The following is a 16,356-nucleotide window of genomic DNA, read 5'->3' as shown; positions in this document are numbered from 1 at the left end:
ACCAACATTGTTAATGAGGGCTGAAAGGAAACAAAGATAGAACATTTCCACAAGATGTGAGGACATTTACACTTGCAATGATGTGGAACTGATCAAAATTTTCAGTTCTTTTTGCATTTTTCCATCACGCTCTTTGTTAGAGTAGGGGGAAGGGCGAATAGATTATTCGCTAATTGCAACTAGGATTAGCAAGTAAGAATCAATCACCTGTATTTTATAGGAGTGTGTAGAGTGTGGAATCCAAACAAGGCAACGCGATTAACTCACCGATAGAATGGTGGCCGGCGTCGATTCTTATTTATATGCCCTCGATAATAAACGTTATTTACGACGATAAGCCAAAAATTCCTTTGAAAGAATTCCCGTGGAAAATTTCTCTTTAATATTAGGGTAACAATTCGGAACGCGAATGATAAAAATAAGGAAGCCGCGAAATATACTGTGTCTAATCAATTAATCAAACTGAAAGAGCAAACCGTTAAAACTGTCAAAACGTTCGATGTAATTAATCCTCACAACATGTTCTGTACTAGATCAATCGACTCCTCGTAACATTTCAGTTACATGAGGGTGGCAAAAGGGGTGTTCCAATCATACATCACGCTGAATTTTTCTATTAAATCACGCATCACGAGTAATGTTCTTAACAAATCACGTGTCAAGCAAAAAAAGGAGTAAGTACACCAAGCAAATACTGTAAGATTTTAACCTATCGGATGTTTTATTAAAAATTTTATTGCATCCAACGTTTTTTATCCCAGAATGAATTGCGTTTCACTTGTCATATTGCTTTTTGTTAGACAAATAAAAAAGACTTACTTGTTGAAAGATGACGCTCCGAGAAGAGGGTCTACTCGGACTTCGTATCGCAATCAAATCCTACTTTACAAGTATAGAACACAGTAAAAACAAATCAAAAATCAGGATATTTGACACAAGGGTTAAGCTTGGGTATTTACTATTCAAGTTGCTTCGTTTAATCAGTCCATGAACCTATTCCCTGAGAATTTCTTCGTAAAATAAATACGCGTATCCCAAGGAAATTTCCATTCGGGAATGCATCTCATTTGTCTTAACTGTCGAAACAATCGGTTTTTCTGATGGGTCGGTAAACAACCGGAATTTTTTTCCTACTTATGACGATTTGATCCAACTCATCCGTTTTTTGCTTTTGTTTAATTTACAAGATCATGGTTCATGCCCTAGATAGCACTGGCAGAGATTGATCACCTTAAATATGTTATTATGAAAACTGTGCCAAATAAAAGTTTAAATAGTTTCTCTACGATCTTTAAGAACAGTAAGAACAGGATAATGATTAATCGAATCAGCGTGTTCCCGTCCTTTGTCCCGTAATTATGCGCAGAAGACAGATATCAAACATTTGTTTATTATCAGAAGGCTCATATCTTGCTTCTGTTTTAGACGGAAACAGAAATACGAGAAGGTTATCGTTTGCTTTCTCTTTATTGCGAACAACGTGGAGTACAACGGGTAACGTTTCATTGACCTTGGGAGCACATCAGCTAAAAATAAGCCAATTAACCTTCTTAATTCCAAAGACTTGAACAATAGAAAAATTGACTGATTTTTAAAACCGGCCAAAAAGTTTGCTGATCAGCAGATATCTTTTAATGTTGATCATATCATTTCTTTGTCTTAACCGGTATGCACAAAGTTCTTATTTCTATTTTACATTTTTTTGTTCTTTTAAACGCAGATTCCTCCCTGAAATATCAAAAATAATTGAGCTTAAATTTTTAATTCCGTCCTTATCTCGCACTTTCTCTCATGCTACGCTACGCATTTCTCGATAATTACTTTTGAGGGTAATAAACCATTTAGAGAGGAAAATGAGACCAGTATGCTGGTCAACATCTTGCTGACTGTTGATTTTGCACCTTTGAAGAAAAAGCAAAGACTACCACACCTATAGTAACGACTCTTGTAAGGAACATGTCTTTTTTAAACAGAAGCGTTACCCCTGGGCAACGATCGAACTTGCCTGTGGCGTCTAATTGTGAAACAGAACTTCAAGAAAACCATCCTGCCGAAGCAGAAGATAAGCTCTTCCTTACCAAAAAGGAAACTGAAGCGACCATTGACAGTCAAGAGCAACTGAATGCTATTTCAAACGCCGGGAATATGAGCAGTGGTAGTAGTTTGCTGCAAACTGCTGTTGAGAAGAGCGATGCCAGTCAAGGTCAGATATTGTATCGTGTGGCTCTGCTGGCTATGTGCCTTCTCTCAGCAGTTTCTCTTGGGCTCACCTTGCTGATGTTGTTTGGTGTACTTCACGTTGGTTCACCGCGATGTACCTGCTCTGGAGAAACAGGTATTTGCAGATTTACAAGATGTTTTATTCTAAATTTTAATTCATATCTTCAAATTGATCGTGCGTTAGATACGCTTCTATTTTGGATCAATTTTCGCTGCGAAAGCGAGTCTCAGCCTATGGAAGATCACATAAAATTGGCCTGGTAAGGTAAAATAAATAAACGTTGGTAAGACCACGAAATCCAAACAAGATCGAGGTTGAATAAGTATGGACAAGCGTGTGACGTACTGCAAATTTAATCAAATTTACGCCCAAATCGTGAGGAACCTTTTTTTATTACTATTAGTACTATTATTTTGAGTTTTGTGTCAGTGTTGCGGATTTTGTGATTCTGTTTTAAGTTTCTGTTTGTGTTGTAGAGTTTTGTGTTAGTGTTGCGGATTTTGTGATTCTGTTTCACGTTTGTGTTTGTGTTGTAGGTTTTATAACTCTGTTTTGTTCTTACCGGCCACCATAATTTCACCCTTTTATATCCTTTTATAAATATTGAGCATCGAAATATGTGAAAAATGTTCAAACACCGCAAAAGAGCATTAGGGGAGTAAGCGGTAAACATAATCCGGAAAGCCGAAAATATTGACTACCCTAAATTTTTCGTGGTAATCAAATTTGAAAAACAACGAAGCCTATTTTTGCATTATAATTATTTTCGAAAAACTCCTTGGATCTCAAGAAGTATAGGAACATCCAAGTTTTAATTTCTACATCGCAGTGAATGAGTTGCCAGTAGTCGGACCTTAGTGTTTGCGGCAAAGATTTCCGGGATCGCCAAGGGGCAAACATTGCAAGTTGCTAGAGGGGAATATATGGCGAAAGGTTGTGTCGAGATCCAAAAAATCCATTTTGGAGATAAGGCATCGCTGTTTCCCGCTGTTTCATCATAAATCGATCTAGGTAATGTTGATACGAGGGAAGCATAAGTTTTTCATTGAATAACCTTGATATGTGATAAAACCTACTGATAAATTTCCCCAACGCATGAATGTGTATTTTGAAATTTGCATCGCATAATGGTCTCGAAGTTTAGAAAAATTAGCTATAACTCGCTAGGAAATAAATCCACAAAACCTTCTCAATTTTATTTCATGCATTGAGTCTACTTTTGGCTTTTTTCTTGGCTTCGTGATTCCAAAGAGCTACCTCGAGGTAGCTCGAGATTGAAATAGTTTGCTCGAACATAACATTATCATGTCACGTAGAGTGATTTCACACTTAAGTTGACCTTAGCTACGAGGAGCAATACTTCAATCATTATACTTATCTTTAATAAAAAAAAATCAACTAACGTATTTTCATTTTTGTCTCTTTAAATTATACTATAGCTACTAATTGTCTAGTTGGAAAATACTCAACAGCGTAATGCAGTCCTCTGCGAACTTTTTATCGTCTGTTCTTTCGTATATATTTATTTCCACCAGAGGCGTCAGAGCTTGAAAAGAATGTGCAAGAGATGAAAAGGAACCTCTCAGCTCTGCGAGAATATTCGGTAAGAGCATTTTTTTATCCTTTGGAAGTACAAAAGCTCGCTGATGTATATTTTTTGCACAGTATGTACACTAGATTACGGATTTCGAACATTTTGTAACAACTACGACTGCTCGAAATGGTTATAAAACTATTTTTTTCTCCATCGATTTGTTTTGGCTTGTCCCCTAACTCGACAACATAATGAAAATCCGTTTATAAGCCAATGAGATTAAGGAGTGTCCTTCGTTGCTTCAAAAAAATTTTACGCTTACCTTTGATCTATACGGTAACCATTCTCTCAATGAATGATTACATATATTTCACGCCAGAAAGCTTTTTTCTAAGAACCCCATTTTCCAGCTACTGTCTCTTATAAATACTTATTCCAATCTATCTGTTAATTAATTATTCACTGATACCTCGTGTATTGGCCAATAGGGAATCAATTATAGCAGTTTTGGCAGCAACTAATTTTTTTTTTTTTTACCATGAAATATATCTTCACTCAGGCTGATAAAAAACCCTTATGAGCCTAACAGGTGTCAACAAGTCATCTTGATCATTAATTTCATTTAATTTATTGCTCTTTTTTATGCTTCTTTTGATCTACACTGATTGATGCCCCCTGCAAATTGACAATTTTTGGGGGTGGTAGAAAAAACGTGACATTACCCAAAATATGTATCGTATGTTTCACCCATTAAAGAGCACCATAATTTGCTTTTTCAGGACCAAAATACAAAAGAAATCTGGCTCGCAATACAGAGTGCACCCTGCACATTGAGCGAACTAAACACAAGTGTGAATGACAAGCTTCTTGACTTTCGACAGCAGATTCTGCAGCTTGATCAGAAGGTGCGTGCAGCTAAATGCGGTTAAGGACTGAGTGAGCTTTGAGCTTTGGTCTCCAATTTAAATTATAAAGAATAAGTGGCCCTAACTTACATAAACTCAAGTAGGCGACGTTAATTATGTAACGTAAATGAAACTTAAAAGCTAAGAAGCTACATTCACTGGTTTCAATTTTTCACACTTGTTTCCTAAACCAGAAAATAATATTCTTAGGAAAAAAGGAATCTAAGATCTAGAGATTCTCGAACAATAACATACGACAAGACCACAGAACGGTAGTAATTATGAATCGATTATCAATTAGATTATTACGCGCTTGCAATGTAAGCCTGATAATAAGGCTTGCTTTAGGAGTATTGTGTCAGGCAGTACTTCCCTTAGTAGTTGTTCATCCGAAATTAATAAAGATCACATGATTTACCTTTCAAGGTAAGATATGCTTGAATCGACTTTTTCCTTCCGCAGACCGCAACAATTAAACGTTTTGAGAGATCCTCTAAAATCTCAACTACCGCCTAACTTAAGAGTTGGCCAAGGTTTTCCATATTTTTAAGATTTTTTTTCTCGTTAGTTGTTTCGCTTTTGCTTCAGTTTTGTGAGAAGCACAGTTGATTTATTTACAGCAGTACAACATAAAGGTTTATTTAATTGTCCAGGTAAAAAATGCAAATAGCAGCAGGAGCATCGTAGGACCACCTGGAGTCAATGGTAGTAATGGTGAAGTTGGACCTACTGGACTTCCCGGACCACCAGGATATAATGGTACTAAGGGTGACATTGGACCTACCGGACCTGTCGGACCTGCTGGACCTCCAGGATACAATGGTACCAAGGGCCCTGCAGGACCATCCGGACAACCTGGTGTTAAAGGCGTTCGTGGACCATCTGGGTACAATGGTACTCAGGGCCCACCTGGACCTGGGGCCAGTTCATGTTTTTTTAAGACTTCATCCAGCTCTGGAATGACAGCAGACCCGGCCGCTAGACAAGAAGTTCGAGTGACGGAACCAAACGTAAGTTACTGATCAGCTCTATATAGGGTACAGAAGAAAAAGAAAAGAACAAAACAAAAAACAAGCAAACAAATCTTCTATTGAAAACTACTTTACGACATTTAACACTCATAAGACAAGATTTAAGACAAGATTTAAGACAAGATTTAAGACAAGATTTAAGACAAGATTTAAGACAAGATTTAAGACAAGATTTAAGACAAGATTTAAGACAAGATTTAAGACAAGATTTACCGGTCCAAGGAGTTGTCCAGAGTCTTAAAGCTTCACTTGAATTCAGCAAGTTCAATTTTTTTATTTTTGGGAATTAAAGCCAATTTCCCTTCTTTTAAGTCTTAAATCATGTATAAAAAAACAAATAAATTTAAAAAAACGGCAGGTTAAAAAAAAAGAGAAAACATTTAACAACCTGTTACGGACAAGTCCATTTTTCCTTCTTGCGTTCCAAGATGCGAAGGTTGTATTTATGATAACATGATTTCGGAAGGGAAAATTCGCAATAAGGATTCCCCGATTGTAGCCTTTGGCTTTCTTTAAGTAAAGTGTTCACTCACTGAAAAGATTGTACACTTGCCTATACACAAAGAGGAAATCATTTTTTTGTTCTTCCGCATTTCGCACTCTTGACGTAATTTACCATTATCATTAGTATCATTTTTTTACTTGCCAGGGTAAGATCTTTATCGGCGTAAACTGTGATACAAATGACGCGAAAACTGCCAAATTATCAAGCACCATCTCAGCTGGAAAGAGAACCTACAAGTGCAATTGTGAAGGTACCCTAACAACTGGAGAACCAAAGACGTATTGCTACATCCACTACTGGGAGTGTCAGTTATAGGGAGGAAAGCGGAAAGCCGTTTGATGAAGAGGAGTCTTTGTAAAGAGAATAACAGAGTGTTGAATCAGAAACGAGACTGAAACACATTTTTTTTTACCTTTTTAACATAAGTGCTATTTTTCAAATATACCCAGTAAAAGCCAAATCAATAATTACAAAGAAATATGAAAAGAAAAGCGAAGCCAAAAATAACGAAAAAAGTCTGTGTGTTTTTTGTTTGACAATTTCCCCCTGGAAAAATGAGTCAAATCCTAGAAAAAAAAAGTGTGTATGTAAGTGTGTTTTTTTCTTCTTTTTTTTCCAGTTTCGAGGAAATAGACCAATTTCCCCTTGAGGACTATGTATCTATGGATCACTATTGTTCAAAAAGCAAAAACGTCTATGTCAACAAATCCAACAGAACAGGTATAAGATACATCATTTCTGCTTGACTCCATCGGTAGACAATGCAATGAATTACGAAAGTTAATTCTGAAAACTATATCTTTGTCATAAACTTATTTTCAGACATAACCGTTCCAGATTTTCCTTATTACCGTTATTTAAAAAATGAGAGGCTATTCTACACACATCCTCCTGCAATCTCATTACCCTGGCTTTAAAACTATTGCACGGTTTCGTGATTGTAAACCACAAATGAAATTATTGATACCACGGCTGAATTCGAACTGGAGAACCTATTTTTCAACATGGAATGCAGGCAAGAGGAAATAGGCCAGAGCCTGCAACTGGGTTTTTCTAAAGAACAGTATAGAGTGTTGAACCAGAAGTGACACGAAGGATAATTCAGTTGTCTATCACAAGTGCTACAAAAAATATTACCAATTGCCTGCTATGTGATATCCATAACATAGCCTAGACACAACACGCGCTCTGATGATAGGTCGAAAATCTATCTTTTGTTATCCCCGTAAGACCATAAAGACCTTCTCGGTGAGCAGTTTAAGGAAAACCGAAGTTCTTCCACTTTTACCGCACAGCGAAAGCGAAGGCTTAAAACGGTCAAGGTGCAAACAGGTAGTTCAACTGTTAATAAAAATTTGATAAATGTTAGAAAACTAAGATTTCTCTCGTTTTTTTCGGTGTTCAAAGTGCTGTCTTCGTTTTCCATCAAACCAAAAGTCTTGATAAACTATAATCTCAAAATTCGTCCCGTGTGGCGTCATTTCTTCGGACAGGAAGTACCGTGCTGATAATAATAATCATATCAAACTCATGGGGTACAAATAGTCTTAACATGAATGTAGTGACCACGCCCACTTCAACACCCCACTCAAATCGAGTGTAACTTTCGAATGTTTTACCATCGTGCGGATTCTCTACGGAAAAAGCACTCAATGTACCGAGCGAAGGGTCTCGGGCGATATCTCTTTTGCGCAGGCGCAAATTAAAAATGTACCGCCAGAATCAAAAAGAGGAACAAATTTCCTTTGTTTTGATATGTAAAGTGTCGAACAAAAAGCAGATTTACCTTCGTCAAATGGCGTTTCAAAACAGCTGTATCTTCCTCCTTTTGATTTTTCCTGTTTTGTAAGCGTGAAAGCAGTAGGAGAGGGATCGGGAAACTCAGAAAGCGCTTCGGGAATTAATCTGCCATCATTTACTTACAAGATAAACAAGTAAGATTTGTGAAGTTCGTTGAACTATGAAGTCTAAATAAATGCCTTTTTAAAGCTTGTTTGCTGGATTTTTCGTAAACTTCCCTGATTAATTTTTTCGTTTCAGCTTACTTGTCTATACTATTTCAAAGCAATGTCAAGACGAAGACGGAGAACCATGAGTCGGTCCTTTCAACAATCGTAAACAAAGTGTTTGAGCAATCAGGTATACGAGGTGTAATAATCAATAGCCGCATATCAGAAGTCTTCAGAAAGAAAGTATTCTGCCTTCAGAAAGCTGTCAAGAAAACTAATAATCGTGGCGGAAGGCAATTAAACGGGCCCTCGGTATCGATTTAATATCATATCGATCTCAATATCATACAGTTTTGTATCTTTCTTCCGTGGATTCGCCTTTCTAACGAGGGTGTATGTTGAGAATTAATTGCAAAATCGCTTTGTGTTTTTTAATTTCCCTCTTTGACCTGTCCGCCATTTTGAAAATTCGTAACGGGGAGAATGCGCATTACGTGGGGTTAGTGGTTGCGTACACCTGGAACCGAGAAAAACAAATGTTCGTCGCACTGGGAAAAGAGTTTGATATGATAATTTATAGACTTATATTGCGCAATTATCGATAATAAGAATTTTCAAGTGCGCATTACAATTAAATGTTAAAAATTCAACCTACATAGTTAATAAAAACTAAAATAATAGATACTAAAAACTAGAAAATAAAAAATAAAAAAATAAAGTAAAATAAAGTAAAATAAAAAAATTGAAATGTTCACTAAAAAGACGTAAAATTATAAAATTAGACACAAAGAATTAAAAGGCTTTTGCAAATAAAAAGGTCTTAATGGCCTTCTTAAACTTGTTTAAAGATTGGGCGTTTCTGATAGAGCCTGGAAGATCGTTCCACAGTTTAGGGGCGGCCGCATGGAAAGATCGATCGCCGAGCGTGGTGAGTGTTTTATCCTTGCAAGGAGCAAGGAGTAAGCCGTCATTGGAACGTAAATCATATCTTCCGGTGTCTCTAACAGAAATCAGCTCACTTATGTAGGCTGAGAGGCCTGAGGTGTAATAATTTCCTGTCTAGCTAAGGACGCATAATCAAATTTTTCGACTGAATTCTATGACACGCGGCTGACTGATGCCATATTTGTTTGCTTCGCTTTCAAGTCAGTACTAAACTCTACCACCTCGCCAAGGTTAATAATCAAATTTCTTGAATTCTGTTAAAGCTGATATGGAATGCTGTTACAGTAGAAACGAACTGGTGGCTATGAAAAAGGTTCATAATTAGGGAACATGTCTCAATATCATATACATACTGAGATTTACTCAGTTTTCTTCATAAGAAAACCCGCTTAAATTCTGATAGTAAATCGCAGCAGTGAAATTGCTTTCTCACACGTGCGTAAAGGGTTTCGTCCAATCCCTAGAGACTTGTCAAAACACACCACTGATTTCATTCAACAACTTCAAGTTACTTGGGTGCAAACCTCCATAGCGAGGAAACTTCGTACCAATAGTACAACATAATAGTACTTTTAACAATGACTCAAGGATCCACGAGATTTGAGCATTTAGGGAAGTCAAGTGAAAACTATATTATCGGGCAACAAAACAAATATACAAGAGCTAAGACGGCGAGAGATGTGAAGCTACTCATTGAATTCTGCAAATGGTTTGAACACAGGGGTAAAATGTAATAGTGTAGTTTGATCGTCCGGGTGAGTGTAGTCCTGAGAAGGACTGTTGACGGTAGTGGTGACTGCCGTTTCGACAACCTGAGCGGAAGTCATCATCAGAGTCAAGTGAGTCTGACTCTGGTGATGACTTCCACTCAGGTTGTCGAAACGTCAGTCACTATTTTGCCAGTCGAAGATTAACTCAGTCCACGGTTTTAAACAGCTCCTTTATTGAATCATCGCTTGGAGTAGTCGCGTTCAAAATCGAGTGGTGTCTCACAGTTCTTCTGACTAGCAAGTCGTAATACAGTGAATTCCGTTTATGACGTCATCACGTTATGCGATTAGCAATAATTAATTGAAAATTGTGGCCTTAATTAGCTAGCGCAGTAGATAACATATTAAACGATACAGTCACCACTACCGACAACAGGACTACACTTACTCGGACGATCAAACTATACTAGTTCATTGAATTCTGCGAGAAAAATACGAGCAAAGAAATCCTGAAGACATCAAAGCCAAAGAATTGAACGAATATATCTGCGAGTTTATCCCTTGTGTGAAGCGAAAAGAACCTTTGAACCTTAAAAGTGCCTATGACAAGAAACTTTCTTTTTAATTTTCTGGTTAATAACTCTTTTTAAAATTAGAAATAATCGACCTTAGGGCCTAACAAGTTCTCCTTGACCACTTTTTTGTGCATTGAAAGTAGGATTTCCATCAATTATACGCACGGCCAAAACGATCATGTTACTTAGCTGTGACGTAGAAAACTGTGAGGAAACGTTGGCAACTATGGTGGAGAAAGGAGAAATATAGAAGAAAGGAAGAACGTATTGCGTGGCCGGAGCGCCAAACGATGTTAGCTACAAGAATAATACACATATAACGGATGTAGCTTTATGGCCAAAATGGACGCGTTTTGATCGTCAACATCGAGGAGATTTTACTCTTCAATGCCGTCGGCCTTATGCTCCGCACCGGTTTCAAAGACGCCTGTTACAAACACATATCACTAGCCTAATCAGATAAATATTGAATTCAGCTGAAAAAAATGCTGATTAAAGGGTCTGTTCCCGCACCGTACACGATTTTTCAACATTCTTTTCGGCTGACATTTTGCAAGCGAAGAATAGTGAGTTCCTTAGTGTTCTTTATTTCACGCGCTTGAGATGTACTCGTACTCCTTGTCTTTTCACATGCCTATATTTGCGCTTTTCTTATCGTATGAAAATCCTACCACTTGTGCGTAGTTTTCATCGTATTTTAAGAACAGAAATACATAATTTGTAATGAAATTCAATCCCTTTCCTGAGCTGACCGATATCCTGTTGCGTGAACATTGCGAAACCTTTGGCTAATACTGGCATACACACAAGCTCGAAGGGCCCGTGTATTCTCCCAACCTAGGTTTCCGAAAATCTATCCCACGAGCCATCAATTTCCCCCTGCCCTCAAGAAACTAAAAGAAGCAATGTCACTGTAATAACAGCACTGAAACGAGATAAATAAAGAAACAGATTTTATTGAATTAGATGGTCGCGAATCCAAGTGCTGTGTGAAAATTAAAGTCGATGCGTACGAAATATTCATTTATAATGCTGATGTCAGTTATTTCCTTTGAGCGGAATGGGTCATAGGCAATGCCGCACTTAAACTGAAAAGGTTTTTCTCCACTATCCAGTTGTGATAGACAACTGAATTATCCCTCGTGTCACTTCTGGTTCAACTAAACTTGAGATTAACTTGAATAAGATGACAATAAACTCAATCGTTTTCCGTTCGGTTTGACCGGTTAGACGATCGCGACAATAGCTTCTGCCTTTGCAATCTCTGAGGAAAGGAGCAACTTACAGTGAAACTGCCCGATTACTTCTCTGTAGAAAATCATCGTGCCTCGTGATACAGCCAATTCTTTCATCAAAAGTTAGCTTTTGGTTTACAAAGGGAATTTCAAAGGGTATTTGGTTTTCGGTTTTCGCGAAAAATACAAACGGGTTTTCGGATTTGATATCCGATGTGGTTTTCGGTTTTTCCAATTAGACCTATTTGGGTTCCGGTTTCTCTTTGGCCTGAGCGACAATTACGCGCCTCCACTGATCTCGAATAGCCGCTAAACGCAAATTTTATCGAGAGGAATGATTGCAAACCAATTGAAATATCACAGGGATCCCTTGGTAGCCAACGTGTAGCCGTATCCTCCCCCTCCCCTAAGGTGGGGTACGGCTATACTTAGGGTACGGCTAAGCACAGATCATTGCCAGAGTTTCTTTATCAATGCCATCTCGAAGTTGGTGACCAAGTTACAGGCCTCACGTGCCTTATTGATTCAACATTCTAATAGAATCTCCAAACTTTTAGGTCTTAGTTCGCAAACGGAAATGTTAGATTAGGGATTTTCGATGAAACTTTCCAGAGCTATAGCTTAATGCGACTACAAAATTGCAATCCTATCGAGGACTTTTTTGCGAATTTTCTTAATTTAATTAGGCTCCATTACCAGCTGCTGAATCCGCAGAGACCACGCTCGAGGTCCTCGAGAGCGCAGCTGTTAATTTAAGCAGATACTTAAAGACACGAATGTCAAGTCCATGGCATTCATAAATCCTGTCATGAAATTAGTGTAGTTTACTCTGTATGTCCACTTGTCACCACTGTATCGGATCGATCAGGCTTTTAATAATTGGGATGTGAAAATGTATCGATTTTTGACAGTTTTGCATGCGGTTTTCTGTTTTGATCTAATTTTTTTCGGTTTTTCGGTTTTGGGTGATTTTTTCTACGGTTTTGCGGTTTCTAATGGGCGCCAATGCCCCCTTCCTTCAGCGACGAAACTCCAGAGCACTTACTGAAGGGAACCTTCGCCGCACATAGTGCGAAGGAATCAAAATGTTATAGCAACAGAAACGAACACAAGTACCAATTCTTAACATAGTTTTTGCCTTAGAAAACAAAACACAAACGCAGCAAACTAAATATTCAGTAAGCGGAATTTTTTGTTTTAATCTTGACCTAAACACCGCACGCGAGGAACCATGTTTTCAGTCTTCGTTGAAATCTTCATCTGATGCAGCGGTACTCTTTCGTAGGTTTCAACCGTACTCGCAACTTCCATTTCTTCTCTACTACTTGAGTACAATGTATCACAACTTTCGGTAAAGCTTGCTAAAGGTTGCTATACATCATTATCTGACATTATTTTAAGAGTATTTCAACACTGGCTGATACAAAATTATAAGAGATGTGAGAGATTTGTAGGTGTCAACTAAGAATTTTCACAGTTTTCTAAGTCATCACCCGCTAATTCGTTACCTGTTCACGAGACACTTATAAGACAAAAATAAGAGCATTTCAGGGCCCAAAAATAACCGAGTTTTGAGTTTTCTGAAATTTTCTTCTTTCGGAATTGCTTTGTACACATGATAAGCTAAATATTTACGCGAAAAAAATCGTGCCATAGGCACTTTAAGTCTTAGAGGTCTGTTTAGAAGTTTTAATCGACATTTGAAAGAATGCAAATATCCCATCAGTGTCATCGAAGACGTTACTTTTGAACGTGCAAGAAAATATCTGAAAGCTAAAAGCAAGCAACTTAAAAAGGAGGGCAAATCCGGGTAATAGACCCAATGCAGCAGAAGCCCTAAGCGATGATGAGATCAATATTCTCTGTGAAAAAAATCTCCTGGGAATTTCAAACGTAGAAGCATTGATAAACACACTTCGACTCTTCAATTCACCGCATTTTGGTCTCATAGGATATGGAGAGCATCGACAAATCAATAGCAGTTTGAATGGCCTCGGTTGAAATGTGTGGGGGAAATCACAATTTAATGTCGAGCTGCGATTACTTATTTGGGTTTAGGATACACATGCAATCAGTGCCATGTAAATTTGAGGTGTATGCGACTTTTTTTCTATTTCTTTATTTTTTATTGGAAAAGAGAAAACAATTACGGTAAGCCTCGATAAATGTGCTTCACATGCATCAAAACAGAAGTCGAGTGCACGTTGGTTTAGTCCAAGTGCACGGCCGTTATTTTGTGACTTGTTGTCTTAAGCCGTCATGAAATCCTAGCGCCTTTTTCCTCCTATTTTTCGTTTCAGCCCTTGGATGATCATAACCCCTCCGTGAGAACAGTCTATCGACTTTATGATACAGGACTGACGAGTAAGACGGTCTGACTAAAGCTTATTCGAAACTGAGCTTTCGGTTTAGTTAAAAAAAAAAAAAAAAAAAAAAAAGTATCGACCAAGACTCTGAGGAGATTCATCCCAGGAAATTGCAGATGAGATTCAAATAAATGTTCTGTTTCATCAGTCACTATCTTTCATGGGATGTCTTTTAGACAACTAACCGGAAAAGGATCATATTTGATCATATTTTTTACGAAGATTTCATCGTGAACAAACTGCCCTTGTGTGAGACAAGCTTGAGGGCGCCCTTAAAATCACGCAAACAAACAACCGGCGGCTAAGATTTTTATTCAAATGCAATCAATGTGGACTGGTTTCAACCATTTAAGAGCCGAAATCACAGGTCTGTGGGAGTCATTTATTTACTTCTCTTAAATCTTCCAAGAGAACAGCGGTTCAAATGGGAGAACATTATTGTGGCAGGAATTGTACCAGAAATGAGCAAAGAGCCTAAGTCACTGAATACATTTTTAGCGCCAATTGTTGATGAACCCAAGGCTTGGATAGGTGTAAAACTTAAAACCAGTCAGAGTAAGATACCACTAACATATCTTGCTTCAACTGATCTTCCTGCTGTGCGAAAACTCTGTGAGTTTAAAGGTCATTCTGCACACCGGGGCTGTTCAAAATGTTTAAGTCTTTCCTAACGAGCTTCGGAGAGAAAACAGACTACTCTGGCTTTGACGGAGACATGTGGCCACCACGCCATAATAGTAGTCATCGAATTTATGCGGAAATGGTACGGAATGCTTCAACCTAAAGTAAACATGAGGCATTAGCAACAAAGTATGGTGTCTTTTACAGTTCTCTGTTACAACTCGAATACTTTAATCCAGTAAGGTTTACCGCAATTGATCCTATGCATAATTTGTTTTTGGGGACTGCAAAGCATGTTTTCAAACTATGGATTAATGGTCTATTAAAGTTCTCTGTTACAACTCGAATACTTTAATCCAGTAAGGTTTACTGCAATTGATTCCATACATAATTTGTTTTTGGGGACTGCAAAGCATGCTTTCAAACTGTGGTTAAGAAAAATTATTTATTATCAAAGAAAGACCTTAAAGTCTTAGAAGATAGGATTAATATATTCTTTCGATGTTGGAACTGGAATTGGACGATTGCCGCACAGAAGAGCATTAAATTATGGTGGCTACACGACATCTCAGTGGAAGAACTGGACATTGATTTATTCCTTGTTTTGTCTGAAAGATCTGTTACCAGAAACTCATTTAAGATGTTGGCAGACGTTCGTTCTTGCTCGCCAGTATCTTTGTAATCCAGTTCTGTCCAAGACAGACATTATCAAAGCTGATCTGCTATTTGTCGAGTTCGGCGAAAGATTTGAAAAGCTGTATGGCGAAAAGGTTGACACCAAATATGCATCTTCACTGCCGCTTAAAGGAACGTGTCATTGATTGTGGACCATTTATTTTTGCCCGATATGAAAGTCATGATTTATATGAGGACTTGGTGGTAGAATATGTCACCAAACTATTTAACAATGCCTATCGCTTGAATTTCCAAACTCACTCAAGCATTTTGCATTGGATCCAGATGAGCTGAGAGTACTTTTTGACTGTTACAAGACATTGTACCCTAGGAAAGAAATTGAAATTTCTTCAAGTGTTGCACGGAAGTTTTCAAATGTCCTGCTTGGCACTGAAAAGTTTGCATCAAAGTTGGCTGCCGTAACTTGAGATAAGCTAGAAATAGAGCCTCTTGGAGTGCTGATGATGGTTCTATTAATACCTCCGCTCCTAGAAGACCAGGAATAGTCAACTTCTACCAAGTGCACAGTGTAAAAGTCAATGGAGAATTCCGTCAACATGCATTCGCAGTTGTGTGGTGGTACGAAACTGATTGTGAACAAGGATATTTTGGTAAACCAACCCAGGTTTGGAAACAGCGTGATGATGAACCCTGTGGACCTTCCCTATTTATGCCAGTGCAGCGCGTAGCACAAAAGTTTGCATGCTGTTCAATGAAAACTAATGGGGTAGATAAGTTGGTAATAAGCCCCATTCCTAGGTCATTTAATTAGCTCTGATATTGCTTGAACCTACATTGAAATGCTGTTCTGATTATCAAGTTGAATATCTTAGGATTGCATTTGTGGAATAGCAAATCGTGGTCGTAGATAATGTCAATAGCATTGACCAAAAGTTTTAAGGCTGTACAGCGCAAGGACCCCAAAAGTGTGGCTATTCACATTCTTTTAGACTTGTGTACCTATGTTCAAGTTATGGCAGGGTTCCACCTAAAACCAGTTTCTGTGACGTTATCCTTAATGAAACATCTAAGTATTAACATTTAACTTTTAACATGCCTCGATTGTATTGCGTTCAGTCTTCTC

At 37.9% G+C, this 16,356-nt stretch overlaps 1 protein-coding gene and 2 pseudogenes across 1 annotated transcript; all 3 read left to right on the top strand.

The window, feature by feature from the left end:
* Window positions 1–1,874: 1,874 nt before the first annotated feature.
* LOC149042835 (uncharacterized) lies at window positions 1,875–6,713 on the top strand. The gene is made up of 5 exons (XM_089212037.1): window positions 1,875–2,335; window positions 3,757–3,824; window positions 4,535–4,660; window positions 5,314–5,670; window positions 6,341–6,713. Exons 1-5 carry the CDS (start codon window positions 1,957–1,959, stop codon window positions 6,509–6,511), a joined length of 1,101 nt encoding a protein of 366 aa, XP_089068163.1. The 5' UTR covers window positions 1,875–1,956; the 3' UTR covers window positions 6,512–6,713.
* A 2,955-nt stretch (window positions 6,714–9,668) lies between these two features.
* Window positions 9,669–15,067, top strand: LOC149042834 (uncharacterized; annotated as a pseudogene).
* LOC149042833 (uncharacterized) lies at window positions 14,995–16,146 on the top strand (annotated as a pseudogene).
* The last annotated feature ends 210 nt before the right edge of the window (window positions 16,147–16,356 follow it).

This window comes from Pocillopora damicornis, chromosome 7, assembly GCF_964200805.1.
Source record: "Pocillopora damicornis chromosome 7, jaPocDami1.2, whole genome shotgun sequence".
Taxonomy (NCBI): Eukaryota; Metazoa; Cnidaria; class Anthozoa; order Scleractinia; family Pocilloporidae; genus Pocillopora; species Pocillopora damicornis.
Note: the sequence above shows the minus strand (reverse complement) of the source record. Positions and strands in the feature narration are given on the sequence as shown.

Coding starts and splice junctions, on each gene's coding strand:
- LOC149042835 (XM_089212037.1), top strand. CDS start 1,957: ATGTCTTTTTTAAACAGAAGCGTTACCCCTGGGCAACGATCGAACTTG. Junction 3,825..4,534: donor CAGCTCTGCGAGAATATTCG/GTAAGAGCATTT, acceptor TTGCTTTTTCAG/GACCAAAATACAAAAGAAAT. Junction 4,661..5,313: donor TTCTGCAGCTTGATCAGAAG/GTGCGTGCAGCT, acceptor TTAATTGTCCAG/GTAAAAAATGCAAATAGCAG.